At 45.8% G+C, this 17228-nt stretch overlaps 1 protein-coding gene across 1 annotated transcript in view; it reads right to left on the minus strand.

Annotated features, from left to right (window-relative positions):
* Positions 1-17228, minus strand: part of TNN (tenascin N) — a 63836-nt gene that overhangs the window by 43979 nt on the left and 2629 nt on the right. Inside the window, exons 3-6 of the mRNA XM_032160928.2 lie at positions 16812-17075; positions 13303-13488; positions 11772-11861; positions 2721-2984 (exon numbers count right to left, since the gene is read on the minus strand). Of these exons, the coding sequence (XP_032016819.1) occupies positions 2721-2984; positions 11772-11861; positions 13303-13488; positions 16812-17075 (804 nt within the window). The remainder of the gene's footprint in view (positions 1-2720; positions 2985-11771; positions 11862-13302; positions 13489-16811; positions 17076-17228) is intronic.

The raw sequence follows: 17228 nt of genomic DNA on the forward strand, positions 1-17228 counted from the left end.
CATATAAAACACTATATCTGTGGCCAGGGAACCAGGAGACTTTTTAATTGATAGTATCTGAGGTCTGGTCTAATAAAAAGAATCAAACTTGTAGAATCTGTCTGGGTTTCTCTGTGATTAAAGTGGGTTAGAACCTGGGCTCCATCTGTTCCTGGTGGCTAACTTTGGACAAGCCATGTAATTTAAGTGTCTGTCTCCTCAACTCTATGAAGAAAGAAATACCACTACCTACCTCATAGGTTATGGTGAATAGTAAATGAGATACTGCATAGCAAATGCTTAAATATAAGTTGTTATTATTAATGGCATTTGAGGCAGGAAATACCACTTTCTCCTCAAAATGTACATCCTTAGGGAGTCAAAAATCCAAGCAATTGTGTGTATGGTTAGCACGCCTTTATTATCCTCTTTTAGAAACTACCTCCTCAAAAAAGGCTGTACTTTTTGTGACAGCACCTGCATTTCATATCTGCACAGGACCACTTGCCAAGGGGGACAGGCCAGCATGGTGGAACGCACAGCCACATGCAGTGACTCACCCTAGGGAGCAGAGTTCAGCATGCACCACAGACATCTGACATGAGGACAAATGATTTAGCACCCAGGATTCTGAGCTGGCTTCATCCTTCACTAGTGCACCAAGCACACAGACCGGCCCTCCATAAAAACCCCTTGAGATGACCTAACCTGTCATATTCTCACACCTTAGCCTCTGCACATGCTGCCTCCACTGCTAACTCCCACCCGTCCTTCCAGGCTTTGTTTAGGTGTCACCTCCTCCCACAGCCTGCATGACCCCTGTCCTGTCCTAGTCTGTGGTAGGTCCCCTTTCTTCAGTTTCCCATAGCTCCAGGGACATTTGTTTGCTCTAGAACATAACTCACTGTGCTTTATCTTTTTAACTTGTCTTCTCTACCCAGAGGATTGTGAATGCCATACGGGTGTGAACCACGTCCTTCATGTTTATGCCCCCAGAGCTCAGCTCTGGTCTGACCCCTTCCCAGTGGCAATGCCACCCCCCTAGAGGCTCCCTGCTGCTTACACCACCACCGCCTAAGAAAAGGGAAGGTTCTTCTCTATTCCAACTTCCTTTGTTTTAAAAATGGGCCAGGCGTGGTGGCTCACGCCTGTATTTCCCAGCACTTTGGGAGGCCGAGGCGGGTGGATTGCTTGAGCTCAGGAGTTCGAGACCAGCCTGGGGAACACAGTGAAAACCCGTCTCTATTAAAAATACAAAAATTAGCTGGGCATGGTAGCAAGTGCCTGAAATTCCAGCTACTTGGGAGGCTGAGGCAGGAGAATTGCTTGAACCCGGGAGGTGGAGGTTGCAGTAAGCCAAGATCGCGCCATTGCACTCCATCCTGGGTGAGAGAGTGAGACTCTGTCTCAAGCAAAACAAAACAAACAAAAATGCTGACCCAAATGCTCTTTCTTTTCACGACACTCAAAATCCTCGTAAACAGAGAGTCACGTGTAATGTAAACCAGGAGGGGCAATCTACAACCCACAGGCCAAATCTGATCCACTGCCAATCTTTATCAATAAAGTCTTATCGGAACACAGTCACACCAGTCCATTTACACATCATTGTCTGTGGCTGTGTTCACGCTCCAATGGCAGAGTTAAGTAATTGCAATAGAGACTGTTGGACCCCCAAAGCCAAAAATATTTACTATCTGGCCCTTTACAGAAATTTGCTGACTTTGACTTTAAACAGATTTAGATATCACCATCCTTACTGTCAATATCTTCTCTGCTCCCCTGAAGAAGAGGTCAACTATTGAGGCCCACATGGATCTAGGAGGCTGTGCACCACGAAATCTTTCAAGAGCCAAATACTGACTAACATTCTAAAAAATCATTGCTCTCACTTATGCCATAAGAAACAGGAATGGAAGTAAAGTAACTTGCTCAAAGCCACTCAAGCTAGTCAATAGCAGAGCTGGGGTTAAAACCTGGACAGTCAATCTTCCGAAACCATATTCCTAACCACCTCTCTGCTTCTCTGAGAATCTCTATACTCAGTGACTGTCCAGAACAGAATGCAAACAATAAGTGAAGCCTTTCCTTCTGATTTCCTGCCAGCTGTTTTGGAACCTCATGCGGGTACCAGGATCAGGCTGCTCTAAATTCAGAGAAGCACCAGGAGAGGATTTAAGCAGAAAAAATGGCTGGGCTATGTCCCAGTATAATCCCAGGACCCCTGCAGGCACAAACTGAGCAGAATGACTGGGTGAAGTATGAGAACCCTCATGGCTTCTGAAAGCTTAAAGGAAGAATTGCTCCATTTAGTAAATGTTGACTCAGGATGCAAACTGTTTCCACGGTCTAAAAGAGAGCTCCAGATTATACGCAAAGTGCCTGTACAGCCACTGCAAACTGAGATAAGCATTCAAATTCACTGTCAGCCCAATGTTTTGAGTTTTCACATCTAAAAAATGAAAATTAGAAAGTGTTACCCTATTCTGAGGGGATTGCATATGGAATTCCAACTCAAATAAGTATGACCTTCTGCATCAAGTGAAAAAGCTGATCTCTTTTGTTTGATGTTAAAAAGGAAAAAAATATATAATTATGAAAATCAAAATTGGTTTTGCAACCCTCCTCCCCACTCCTGCAAACAAAAGAGCTGATGCCAGGTGAGCAATCACCTCCTGATTCAAAAATCAACCTTCTCCCTGCCATGAGGAAACCTATTTATGCTCCCGTCCTTCTGTTACCTGTGAGGGCATTGGTGTCAGCTTTCTTGCTCCCCTGGTTGCCCCTTTCAGCCCACACGTAGACCTTGTATGCCTCTCCTGGCTTCAGGCCCGTCAGGACAGTGCTGCTCTCGTCCTTGTGCACCGCCATTTCCTTGGTGTCCCCATCAGCAGAGGTGTAGCGCACCACATACTTGTCTATGACGGCCTGCACTGGGTCCCAGGAGACAGTTGCTGTGTCTTCAGTCACTCGATCAGTGACAACATTGGTTGGACTGTCAATTTCTTCATAAAAACACATGAGAAAGAAAAATCAGAGAAACCAGTTGGTTGGTCAAGATCATAGATTGTTAAAGATATAGTTCACCTGGGCCGGGCGCGGTGGCTCATGCTTGTAATCCCAGCACTTTGGGAGGCCGAGGCGGGCGGATCACGAGGTCAGGAGATCGAGACCACGGTGAAACCCCGTCTCTACTAAAAATACAAAAAATTAGCCGGGCGTGGTGGCGGGCGCCTGTAGTCCCAGCTACCCGGAGAGGCTGAGGCAGGAGAATGGCGTGAACCCAGGAGGCGGAGCTTGCAGTGAGCCGAGATTGCGCCACTGCACTCCAGCCTGGGCGACAGAGCAAGACTCCGTCTCAAAAAAAAAAAAAAAAAAAAAAAAAAAGATATAGTTCACCTGGGTGACCTAGTTCAATAGTTTATGCAATGCAAGGGGGTCTCTCCGTCGTCAGTGACAGGTGGACAACTGGCTTCTGCTTGAACCCTAAACTAAGAAAGCACTCTCCAACAGACAACACAATCCATTCCATTTTCCATTTTCATACTACTGAACATATTAGAGAAAACTCCTTCAAATGTAACTCCTTCCAATTGTCTACCCTAGGTAGACAGAGAGAATACATCTAATTCCCCTTCCAGAAGACCAACCAGCAAGTATTCAAGAAGAGTCATCATTCCCCTCCCTAGTTCTCCTCAAATCAAAACAACATCACCTCCCCCATTCATTCCTTCCAAATTACAGTTCCAGACCTGGCACTTTTATCTACACATGCTCCTCTCTCTCTTTTCAAATACAAATCTCCAAAACCCACTTCATTCACTCAACAGCACTTCACTGAACATCCATTATGTGCCAGGGAATGTAATGACATTTAAGAGTTATCAATGAACAAAACAGTCAGATATCCCCACCAATGTGGAGTTTATATTCAAAAAGAACTAACCCAGAACAATATGCCAGCTGTGTCCTAGAGACTGTGCTTCCCAAGAACATATCCTGAGCCCATGACCTTAGAAAATCTCTCATTTTTTCTTTTACACATGTGCCTGCTAACCCAAGGTCCTGCTTCATGTATTCAAGCAACAGCAAGGAGGCCAGTGCATCTAGACAGAGTTAAGTCAAGCAGCTGGAGGAGAGGCCAGGGAAGTGAGAGGGACAGTGGACTATGGATGGCCTTGAAGGCCATTGTAATGACATTGTCTTTTACACTAAGTAACATGAGAAGTCTCTGGGGGCTTTGAAAAGAAGAATGACCTGATCTGACTTGGGCTATCAAAGGATCCCTCTGGCTTCTGAGGATAATACTAGTTCTAGCGAACCAAGAGTGAAGGTCACCCAGGAGGCTGCTTCAGTGGTGTATATGCAAGATGGAGGGGGTGCAGACCACTGCAGCAGTAATAAGGGTCATGGGGAAGGCTGGCTTTGGAGCTTTCAAAGGTAAAGCTGCCATAATCTGCTGATGGATTCAATATGGGATACAATGAATGATTTGTTGGCTTGGGGCCCGAGTAATTTGCAAAATGGAGTGGCCATTTATAGAGACAGGGATATCTGAGGGAGGGAAGCGTTTGCAGTAGGGAGTGGGGAGAGGAAGAGGACCAAGAGTTTGCTTTTGGATACATTAAGTGGTAGAGCCAAGATTTGAACTCATTCTTATCTAAGACTATACATTTCCACTTTATACCTCTATGTCCTAAGCAGCACTATCAATAGCATTTTCCTTTGAAACTAATAATAAATTATAAATAAAGTAAAGTGTGAACTGAAAGGTTACTGTGACCTGAAATCCAGCAGCAGTAATAGACAGTAACTAGAGAGAGAAACTGGTCTTGAACTATTGCCTTGTGAGACAATAATCTCCCTGTGACTGGCACTGCGAGCTCGGAGCCAATGGTCTCACAATAGTCTGCCACTTGTGGGCCTCCAGGAATGACAGAGTGGACAATTAGGATGCAGGCACCCACTGTCTGACCTCATGGCCAGGGCCTCTGGAGGCTCCAGCAGGCTCTAAGAGGACAGTCAAGGAAAAGAGTGCAACGATAGAGAGAACTCTCTCCCCATCCTGTTACAACTTTCTGTGCAAGACATGATCCTGCATGTCATAGGGAAGAGATGACAAGAGCCATCCAAAACCAATATCTCTATCTGGAGAAATTAGTGGCAAAGCGGAAATGGAAAACTAAGGATGCAGGAAGAAGCGAGCAAGAACACCCTAGCAGTCCTGCTCTTGAAGTTCATGGCCCTCACCTTCTCAAAAGCATCCACATCTGTACAACCCCAGGTCCCAGCAGTGCCTCCCACCTCATCTCCCTGCCCCAGATCGGTGCTTGCTACCACTGCTTCCGGGACCCACAGCAGAGGCCTGTGGCTTTGTGGGGTTGGTGCTGCCTGTGTGTATTGAAAAATACATCATAGCCAGGCACAACAGCTCATACCTGTAATTCCAGCACTTTGGGAGGTCGAGCTGGGCAGATCACTTGAGGCCAGGAGTTCGAGACTAGCCTGGCCAACATGGCAAAACCCCATCTCTACTAAAAATACAAAAAATTAGCCGGGCGGAGTGGTGCATGCCTATAATCCCAGCTACTCAAGAGGCTGAGGCACGAGAATGACTTGAACCTGGAAGGCAGAGGTTGCAGTGAGCTGAGATCACGCACCGCACTCCAGCCTAGGTGACACAGCAAGACTCAGTCTCAAAATAAATAAATAAATAAATAAATAAGTAAATAAATGTAAATAAATAAAGGAAAGATCCATCACGTCCACATGGGTGGAAAGAGGAAGCAGCAACCAGCCCTGTGGCTCCTTTCTCCCCCAGCAGTCCCAGAGCACTCAAGGGATGGAGAAGAACCAGGAAACAGCATCTTGGGTATGAAGAGTAGGAAGGTAAAACTGAATCATATTATGCCCAGGGTTATAGGAGACCTGGAGGTTTAAAGAGGTTTAAGAGAGGAGATGTGACTTCTCCAACCTCACAGTGCTAGTCACAGCTCTTGGCCCCCTGCCTTCCCTTTTCTCTCAGTTCCCTAACCACAGCAACTCAACTCAGAAGGGGCTCTTCACAGAGCTTGCTCTCCTTAACCATTCCCCCGATGGGGATCAGGTGCTGAGTCACAGGAATGGGAGGAAGGCCTCAGAGATGGGACCCCCATGATAGGCCACATTGCTGGAAGAGGCCAGCTTTGCAGGACTGAAACCTCTTTCTACCAAAAAGGGATCTGGAGATTATGAAATAGTTTTTCCATGCAAGGAAGGCTTTCAGCAGCTGCAGCAGCTGGCTAAATCACAGATGAGCCACAGCTGTAGCCTCTACTACAAGACAGGCTCTCCCCACCGTGGCCCCAACATCCTCCCCAGGCTGGAACTTCCCAACTGCTGGACACTAGCAGCCCCGGTGGGACCTTTCTCAGGGACATTCAAGGTCAATGAGATGTAAGGTAAGGTTTGTAAAACTGGATAGGTGGGACTTGCCTGTGAGTACATATGTTAGTTAGAATAAAGGTGCACTTCACTTCAAAGAGATCTAATTTGCAAGACCTGAGCACAGTATATGGAGGAGGTTTATTAGAAGCTCTGTTCACATCAGGAAAGCTTATTCCACTTTATGACAAGATTTGCCACAGGGTTGGGTAGGGAACGGCTGTCTTCAGTCTAGGCTGTAACATCCAAAAGCCCATGTCCACACTTGAGCACATAGTCACAGGCATTAGGAACAGGTTTCTCCACTCACAATGTCCACCTGTGAATCTCCCAGTTGGTGCAGCATAAGATGGAACTGATGGGATGTAAAATCTATGAGAAACAAGCTTGGGGGAGGAAGACACGGGGGCAGGACCTGTGTCATTGATTTGAAGGTGGGTTCATGGAAGAGGTGCCTTGAGACCACAATACCTACACGTTCTGTACTCTTGTTTTCACAGACCTCCTCTAACGTCTTTCCATTGTGGCAACAAAATTATCCAAAAGGCACCGTTTGTAGAAAATGCACTCAGAGAGGTCAACCCTTCTTCCTGTTGTCCTCCAGCTTTGCTTCTAAAAAGGTTATTGACTTTGATTTCAAGTGAACCTAAGTTGTGCCAGCTAGCTGTTCATTAGCTCGCCCTGAGTCTCCTCAACTTTGTAGGCCTCAGTGTTCTCATATGTAAATGGAAATAATAATGCTTGCAATCCTATTGATATTATAAGGACCAGAGATAATATTTACAAAGTCTCACAGTATACAGAAGCCCACTAGAATACAGTGATCGCGCAAATGATAGAGATTGTTGCTGTTGTCCAGATGCTCAATGTGTGTGTTGGTGGCTGTGTATCAGACAGGAGTTCTGAATGGTGACAGGAGCCCAGCCTAGGACATGAAGGAGTTTCCAAAGTTTTAGGGGCTAAGCCATTTCAAATGGAACATTGTGTTTGGAAATCAGTAAAATGTGAAAAAGATATTAAGAAAAGCAAAACTGCTATTTCACAGCATAGTCTAAGGAGGAAAGTTCTGAGAAAATTGATGACAAGTGAATATTCTAGGATATAACCTCTGCTGTGCATGGGAGCTTGTGAAATTACAACAAAGCAAGCATGCTTTGTTTTATACACACCAGGGAAAAGCAAGAAGCTATTAACAGAATACCATCATCATAAGAAAAGAGAAAGGACTTTAAACTCATTTAGTCCAACTCTTCATTTTACAGATAGAGGACAAAAGAATGACATCACCTCTCAGTAGCCTCCCTTTCTTTTCATTCAATGGGAAGCATAGCTGTCAGGGTATGATGCAGAAGTCCAGGGACACTCCCCCTGCCAACCCCCCAGAGACACCGGCCTGGCGTATGCTTGCTGCTCCTGAAGCTGACCTGCTTCTGAGGCTGGCCTTTCTGGAAGGTGTTCCAGCGCACTTTGAGTGTGTTGGGTAACAGGGTGAGGAATTTCAGTAAACCATTTCCCTGTTATGGTATGAGTTACACTGGGTGCCTCGTTACATGAAAAATCCCTGAACGGTGTCACTTCCTCGTTTCCTCCCTGCACATGCTCAGGCTATTCTTAAGTTCCAGCATCCTTTTCCACCTGGTGGGATGCAAAACGTTTGGAGAAAACAGAGATTCTTCTTTTCCCTTAAATTAATTAACAGTCTAGCCAGGTTTAAGAGTGTTTCCTGACCCTATAAATCACAGCGTCTTTTTCTTTTTTATGCTGGTAAAACACATGACACAAATTTATTTGCAACCCAATAAAATATTCTATCCTGGTTTTAGGATATAATTGACAATAAAAACACTTTTGAGTAGCAACATTCCAGTATATGTGAAAGGCTAACTAGCAATTCAAGGCCATATGTGATTAAATGCTCTCAGACCTCAGAAGCAAATCTGGCTGACATTTAATGCGGTCATAGAAGGCTGCAGTGGAGAAACTGTTTGAGCACAGCCTGGAAGGATACGTCACATTATTGCTGTGATCCCCTGAAGGACAAGGACCATGGCTTATCAGCTCTGGAAATTTCTAAAGGGACTAGGTCTCTTTGGCCCAGATACATCCTGCAATAAATGTTTGTTGAATTAAATTAATTTGTGGCTAGAAATAATAGCAAGGGTTTTCTAGGCTATGTAACAACAGAAACCTACTTGCAGAGATAAGCCTTCTGTTAGGAAACCCCACGAACAGTCTGGCTACAGGAAAGCTTTCCCTGGGGAAGTAATGAGAATAACAATGGCCCAGGCTGGATGGGCCATGGAGGCCAAGATAAAAGCGTTATGCTTCCTCCTCAGTCAGTGAGGAATCATAGAAAAATTTTCAGTTAGGAAGCAAACAGTATGAAAATTAACCACAAATAATGGGCAAGAAGGATGGGAGGTGTGATGTTATGATTATAATAAGAAACACATGTTTGGTTTTGGTTCCCTGATTCCTGGCACACAGCTCCTAAAACCCTTGGAATCTCCAAAGTGAGATGTCTTTTGTATGTTAATGAGATGACTGCTCTAAGGGGTTGGGGGGTGCTCCTGGATAGCCTCAGAAAGGGAGTGGTTGCCAGGGAACCAACCTTGTGATTAGAGGATTGGAACTACCAGCCCCACCTGCCCACCCCCCAACAAGGGGAAGGAGAGAGGCGCTCACAGTTGCTAAAGATTGAGTTAATCACCAGTGGCCAATGATGTAATCAATCATTCCTATATAATGAAGTCTCCATGAAAACGCAAAAGGACTGGGTTCAGAGCACTTCCTGGTTGCTGAACAAGTGGAGGTTTGGGGAGGGTGGCACACCCACAGAGGCCATGGAAGCACGTACCTTGACCTATGCATCTCTTCCATCTGGTTCTTCACCTGGATCTTTGTAATATTCTTTATTATACTAAATAGGTAAATGTAAGTAAAGTGTTTCCCTGCGTTCTGTGAGCTGCTCTAGCAAATTAATGGAACTCAAGGAGGGGAGTCATAAGAACCCCTAGTTTATAGCTGATTGGTCAGAAGTACAGGTCCTAACCTGGGGACTGTGACAGGCATCTGAAGTGAGGAAATTCTTGTGGCACTGGGCCTTTAACTTGTGGGATCTGAGGCTATTTCCAGGGAGACAATGTCAGATATAAATTGAATTATAGAACACCCAGTTGGTGTCTGATGGAAAACTCCCTGGTGTATGAGGAAAAATCACTTCCAGAGGTGGAAATGTTCTGTGTTGCGTTGACTGTGTAAGAGAAGAAAAAGTGTTTATCTCTTACAGGAGGGTAAAAGTGGGAAGCACTTTAGCTTTGTAGTGTGAAAGGAAAATAAAAAACTCGGGACCCCAATTCACTCTGCCAAAAGGAAAAAATAAAGCTGAAAGCTGAGTTATGCAAGAAGCTGCCTTTCCTTTTGTTCCTACGCAGGCTACAGATAAAAGGTTAAATATCTCCACAGGTAGCTACTCCATGTTCACCTTATCCTGTGAAAAGTGCAAATGTACTCAACACATAATTGACTATCCCCCTACCTGCTCCTTTCTCTTCCAACATGGCAATTATCATACCCTCCCTATTTCCTCTTCAGCCCACTTTTCCCATTTAAATATTGAAGTCCTCAAAATCATCTTTAGAGAAAGGTACAGACCACAGATGGTTTCTGTGATTCCATGTTTCTTTCTCCCAGGCATATCCTTAACCTTGGAAAAATAAACTTCTAAGTTGATTAAGGCCTATCTCAGGTACTTTTTGGTTTGCAGTAGCTAAGCCCAAAGGCTTAGACTTGGGTATCCTGGGTTCAAATCCCAGCTCTGTCCTTTCCTGGCTGGGCAATCTTGAGCTTAACTTCTCCAGTTTTCTTATATATGGCAGAGAAATAATAATAGTATCTACTTCATTGGATTGCTGTGAGAACTAAATGAGATATTCATAAAAAGTGCTTAGTGATTATAATGCCTGGCATTCAGTAAGCTCTCAATTAATTCACAACTACAGGGAATGCCGCTGAAAGCACAGAAGTACTTACCATTTTCCAACTCATTAAAACAGTTCCCTAGTCCACTATTCAGGCAGACTGTACAGTCTACATTGTCTAGTTTGTAAATTAAGTTATATGTTCTCCATTATAAATGCCCAACTATAACTGTTTCATACTGCAGATAAGCAATCTGTTAGGCAGCTGAAATAGTGAATTCAATTCTCACAGCATCTCACCCCTTATTCTCACAACCATAACCAGCTATTTCCAGGACTGAATTGGAAAGAACTAAAAAACTTTTCAAGGAAGACTCAAAACTCAAAGACTCCTTCTTTACCAGCTCCAAGGATTAGTCTCCCCGAGTGGCACTATGTTCTAGATCACAGGTTTCCAGCATGGGGAAGGCAGGAGCACAGAGTTAATGAGGAAGTTCACAATTCAATACGGGCTCAAGCATGGTTTAAAAACTAAAAGTTACCTAGGATATCTCATATGTATGCCTACCATGTTTTCAAATTCTGTTCTGATTAATAAATTACAAACTTATTGTCAAATATGACTGATTTGTAACCTTTTATCATTATATATTTTCTCAATACACGGATGACAACATACCACTACTCCCATGTGAGGGTTTTTAATACCTTTTGACATTTTAGAGGAGTCTACTGAGTGTGGTCATCAGGAAAAAACACAGGTGTGGCAAGAAGAAAATTATAGATCACTTGTCTTTAGGGAGTAAGGAGCTATGTGCCTATGTCCTAGATAATAAATGCCTTAAAAACAAAGCAGTGATAGAAGCTATTAAAATAAGCAGAAGGGTGTCAGACATGGTCTTGTCCCTTGACTCCAAGACCCTGGGAGAGATTTTCAATGGCAAGAAAAATTTGAAATAGGAAAAGTTTGCTTCCCTTTCCCTGCCCAGAAATAGACATCAGTACATAAAGGGATAGACTCTCTCTACATGCAAATCCCAGAATTCTTTTTTTTTTTTTTTTTTTTTTTGAGATGGAGTTTCACTCTTGTTGCCCAGGCTGGAGTGCAATGGCACGATCTTCGCTCATCACAACCTCCGCCTCCCGGGCTCAAGCAATTCTCCTGCCTCAGTCTCCCGAGTAGCTCAGATTACAGGCATGCGCCACCACGCCCAGCTTATTTTGTATTTTTAGTAGAGACAGGGTTTCTCCATGTTGGTCAGGCTGGTCTCGAACTCCCGACATCAGGTAATCCGCCCACCTTGCCCTCCCAAAGTGCTGGGATTACAGGCGTGAGCCACCCCGCCTGTCTGCAAATCCCAGAATTCTTATCCAGAGAGGAGTCAGCCAAGAAAACTGTGAGAATGCAAACATGATTAAACGCCCATAGTGCCTCCAAGTAGCTCTCACCTGTCCTGCCATTCAGAAGGATCGGCTTGCCCTCCAGCTCTCCTCTCATGGGTACCACCGTGATCTTATACTCGGTCCCTGGGTGCAGACCTGGAAACAAGCAGGCAGCGCAGGATGTGAGTGCAGGCTCCAGACCCCTCTCCCCAGCACTACTCCTCTCTGGGATTTCTCCCGTGAGGGAAGATGAGGGGTTATGCTTCCTCCTCCAAAGACAAATCTGTATTTGCAGGCGAATAAAGCCCTGCAGGTGCAGTAGAACATGAGGTGTCACTGAGGGGGCTTACAGGCTGGGGATGGGAGTAGGGCGTCAGAGCAAATGAGATGACGGCAATTGAAATGCATTTCCAATGTTCTCTGGTTCTTCACTGGGCCACCTAGCACTTATTTCCCAATATTATTTATAGAACCAAATGTGTTTCTGCTCCCAGCAACCCTTTTCCTTCCAAAGCATCTCTCCTCATTGAGACATTTAGCCTAATTTTTTCCTATTTATTTATTAGAGACAGGATCTCACTGTGTCACTCAGGCTAGAGTGCAATGGTGCAATCACGGCTCATGGTAGCCTCAACCTCCTGGGCTCAAGGAATCCTCCCGCCTCAGCCTCTTAAGTAGCTGGGACCACAGGCGTAAGCCACTATGCCCAGCCCTTTTTTTAAAAAAAGTTATTTCTCTGTAGAAGCAACTAGAATTATTGTCCCTTGGGCACAAATATTCCGACTCTGGTGGTAAAATGCAGACGAACAGAAGCTTGTGTGAGGCACACACCCTCATTCTGCACTCCACAAACACTAAGAACCCCAAAATGTCCTGTCAAGACAGAACTCAAGGAGTGGACAGCAGAACAAGGCTCCAGGAGGGAATTTACCATGAAGCTAATAAGCCCCACACTTTGACAGGCCCATTCCAAGGCCTTGTACCTGATTGGGTATTCATGATTGCGTATTACTTTTCTTAAAAAAGAGCCCTGGAATTGTACAGACTTCAAGCACTGCCAAACTTGATCCATCCCTGCAGCCTTGTTTCCTTAGCAGCCATTTGAGCTCCAGGTCTTGGCAGCATTAGCTCAGAAATCTGAGACAGGGAGCCACCCCTGTTCACTGCACCCTGCCCCCCTCCACATCCCCCAACACAATAAACCAATCTCAATCTCTCTCTCTCTCTTTCTGTTCCCTCCTGTCCCCAACACCCAAATACGCAAGTTCCTCCAAAAGGAATATCTATACACCATCAAATCCATTCTGAGACACGGACAGGGTCTTCAAGAGAGTTTGCTGACTTGGAGAACATCTCACAAATAAAATCTGTTAACAAGGTGCTCTGGGATCGAGCTCTGGAATGCTGGAGCAGAGTCTACAGGCCTCCTGGGTGGGCTTATGTCTGGCAGATTCAAGGATCAGATTCAAGTGTGATTCCTAAGGCCCCTGGGCTCTCTGTGCACACTTGAGCAGTGCAGATGCAAGTGCCCTCTCCACACACTATCCCCACTTCTGCATCCACAGCAAACATCTCACATTCCAGTGATAGCTCTTACCAGTGATATCATATCGGCTCTTGGGTTCACTGCTCTTGGGCACAGTGACCTCAGCTACCTCCTGCCCTGTCATGGGGCCATATCGCAGCTTGTAGTAGTCCACCTCAGTCGAGGGGTTTTCCCACTCCACGTCGAGGGAGTTCTCAGTCTCATCTGTCACCCAGGCAGTGCCAAGCACAGCAAGGTCTAGGGCAGGGGTGAGGGAGGCAAGAGAAAGTGGTGAAGAACAGAGGTTCCGAGATTCTGTGACAGGCTGTTGGTTATCAAGTCAGCTCCCTTTCTTGACATCTCAAGAGCTGGCTTCAGCCCCAGGACACAGTTCTTAACAGGTGTCTTTGAGCTACCAAAGTAGCAACTAAGCTGCTGGTTTTCACATATTCCATGGGCAGACTGTCTTTTGGGAAAGCCTCCACTTCCCCATTCCATCAGAGGCCATGCAGTCTTTCCTTTCCACACTGACTTTGGTCAAGCCCAAACTGTACCTCTCAGGCTGGCCACCCAAACCACTCAGCCCAGAGCTCCAACAGCTGCAGCCCTGAACTAAAGGCCCACTCTTCAGCTGCAGAGCCCCTGCCCTCTAAGACGACCTCAGGATAAGCAGATCAGGCACTTCCATGGAAAGTGGAGAGAATCTATTTCGAACTTTCTCGAGGACAACATTGGTAATCCAACAAGATCCTTCCTGCATCTCCCAAATTGCAGCCCTTGCCTCTCAAATTCTCCTCTAAGGATGAACCCTAGGCAAAACTATAAAGTAGGTGAATTTTAACTTGGTCCATCTGAGTGTCCTTCCTGCTCTTTTTACCAAATTTTAGCACTTCCGTCAGGTACCTAGTATTCTCATGCTGCCCAGTCTGTCTGTCCTGTGAAGGAAGAGAGTTATTGTATACATTTATTCATAGTAAAGTATTAACGGCTAAATGTTTACTCTTCTACTCAGAAAAAAAACCCATGAAGTTACAGTGATTAATACAAAGGAATGGATCATTGCTATGGCTCTAAGGGGAGAGCTTTTCTAGGGATGGGAGGACTAGGGTCTTTGAGGAGCACTTCGAATTCCAACAGCCATATCCCAGGCTGAGGGAGCCTGGCCTTCTAAGTTTGGGACAGGAAAGCCAAGGCCCTCCAATTCTCAGGCTTCCCCTCTTCATCAGTCATGCCCCCACCTTCACCTCCCTGGAGGTGTCTCCACCCAGGCCTGCTGACCACTGAGAACGATGCAGGACAGAGAATTAGTGTTAGGCCAGGTGTGAACTCAGTGATCTCAAGGTCCCTGGGCTCTGAACGTCCCCAATTCAATCAGTTATGGATAAAGAGCCTCACAGAGCCTTTTCTCTGAAGCTTTTCCTCTCACCCACTGGCTTCCATCTGCCAGGTGCTGTTTTTAGACTCCCATTAAAGATGGAATTCCCTGAAGGACAGGTCAAGAGGTGAGTAATAAATGTGACTTGAGGCTTATAGAAGAGTTCCTACATGGTGTAAAAGAATTAGGAGGGAGTCACAAATGAAAAAGCAAGGACTTAATGAGAATGTTCACGATTATGGTGGGGATGAGTACCTCTTGTCTTAGGCTCCCCTGAGGAGCAAATAAGAATGTGTTTAACCTGAATCAGATTAGAAAGAAACAGAAACTTCACACTTGCAGAATTTTACAAATCCCGAGAGCAAGATGCCATAAGGGGTTGCTAGGACTTTCAGAACAGGCATCTCTGTGCTGCACTGGGAGGCTTTGGACACAGTGCTAGCTGTACCAGAGGCAGCCACAGACAAAATGGGGAAAAAGAGAAAAGCAGACTCTGCCAGCCAGAGTGGGCCTGGCTCTCACAGTGAGGACTTGATGTCTCCTATTGAACATAAACCATTTCACAGGACATCAATGTGTCAGGTCACTCTGTGACCACGTAGATCAAGACAAAGGCAAGACCCTTCCATGATCAACTCTGAACACAGACAAAAACATGACCATTGTCCAAACCACACAAATAGCTAAACACCCACTCTCCTGACTACTATGAGTGATGGCCACTTCTGTTACAATCACCAACTTTAGCCTCTCAGAGGGGAGAGGCTCTCCCCACTTCTTGACAGCACCCAATCCCTGCTTCCTTACACCTTCCTCCAAATTACCTAACACAGGCCCAAATTCTCTAACCAGTCCTTTCTAACACTGTCTTACTGAGACACCTCTATGGTCCCCCATGGTGTGCAGTCACCCATGCTAGAACAATCAAGACACCCAAGTTGTTCAACTACAGGGGTGCTCCTGGGGGTCTTTAGCTTGAGGGCACTGACAAAGGTAATCACACATGGTGCCCTCATGATGGCCAAGTCTCTCACAGCCCTTTCCAACACTGACCCATCCCCACCTCCACCCTAGTCACACCACCAAAAAGGACAGGCAGCTTGATGTCTCTGCAAAGACAACTGCATGCCGAAGTTCCATCCATCTGTATCTTCCTAGATCTTTCCCTAGAAGTTTAGGACAGGATGGAGGCAATGCATTTTTAGCACCTAGAACAGTGCCTGACAAATGGTAAGTGCCCAATAAAAATGTACTGTGTGAAGGAATGATTCAGTCATTCAACCAACTATGTTTCTCCAAATCCTTGAAGATCTAAGCTGCTTTAAGAATGTTCATGAGGAAACGAGAATGTTTAAAGAGTAAGCAGTGATGCTCATCCCTCTAAACATTTTAGTGGCATTTGCTGGTGCACAGGAGATTCTGTTTCTCCAGATCAAGCCTCCACCATCCTCCATCTTGTTCTATACCCCAGGCTGTGATCTCTGTGAATTGAGTCAGCCTGTTTCCCCGACCCTTTGGCCTCCAGGTTCAGCTAGCAGGAATCACCAGCAGATCAGAGGGCAGGAGACAGAATTCTTTGGAGACACGGTGGACTGCCTGCATCCCTCTACCAAAACAACCCCACCAGGCAGCTCTTTTCTACAGCTCTCTCTGGGTCCGAGTACCAACGTCTATCCCTTGCCCCTTCAGGCGGGAGTGTATCCTTATTGATGCAGGTCTTAGTGTTTCACCATCCAACCCCGACCCACACCTTTGTGAACAACCTGTTAGTTAAACTTTGAAATTTCATTTACCCCATTTGTGTCCTGTCTTTCCCACCAAGATGAGTCTAACTGATACAGGTGGCTTCAGCAGCCTCTCACCCATATCTACCTGAACTTTCTGAATGGCTTTGGGGGTTCAGTGAGAGACTGGGGATGCAGGTCTACCCTTTGACTGCTTATGAGAAGGTGCAGACCCTACTAATCTCAAGGACAGAGAAGACCCCATGAGCCCCCATCTAGCAGGTCTTCATGGGCTTGGAGGACCCAGTAATCAGGGAGCAAGGAAAGAAGAGAGAGAACTGGGACTCTTCAGAACCCAGGATTGTGGCAGCTGTGTTTTTCAAAGCCCAAATCAAGACAACTGTCTACAGGTATTTAATGAAAGAAAACATTTAGAATGGGGCCTCTCCTGGGAACCCTGGGGCATCAGGTGGCTTCCTCACCTGTGGTGGCAAGTAGATGCTGTGGGCTGCTAGAAACTTCTTTCTTGACGTTACGCAGGGTGACTATGTACTTGGTTCCAGGCAGCAAACCAAGAATCTCGTAGCTGTGCTGTTCCTTGGGCACTTGGATCTGCTTCCCAGAGAGCTCCTTCCCCAGGGGGTAGTAGCTGAGGAGGTAGTGATCCACCTGGCTGGAGGGCTCCCAGCTCACCAGCAGAGAATCCTCCGTGTTCTTGAGCAGCTGCAGGCCCTGTGGGGCGACCACTGCAGGCAGAACAGAAACAGGGCAGAGAGGGTGAGCAAGGGAAGCAATCCAGACCCAGTGAGTATTCCCTGACCACTATAAGGGTGGGTGTGCAGGATGCAGACCTGTATAAGGCGCCATTCCCGACCCCTAGAAGTTATTATCCGAATGAC

This window comes from Hylobates moloch, unplaced genomic scaffold (assembly GCF_009828535.3).
Source record: "Hylobates moloch isolate HMO894 unplaced genomic scaffold, HMol_V3 SCAFFOLD_8, whole genome shotgun sequence".
Taxonomy (NCBI): domain Eukaryota; kingdom Metazoa; phylum Chordata; class Mammalia; order Primates; family Hylobatidae; genus Hylobates; species Hylobates moloch.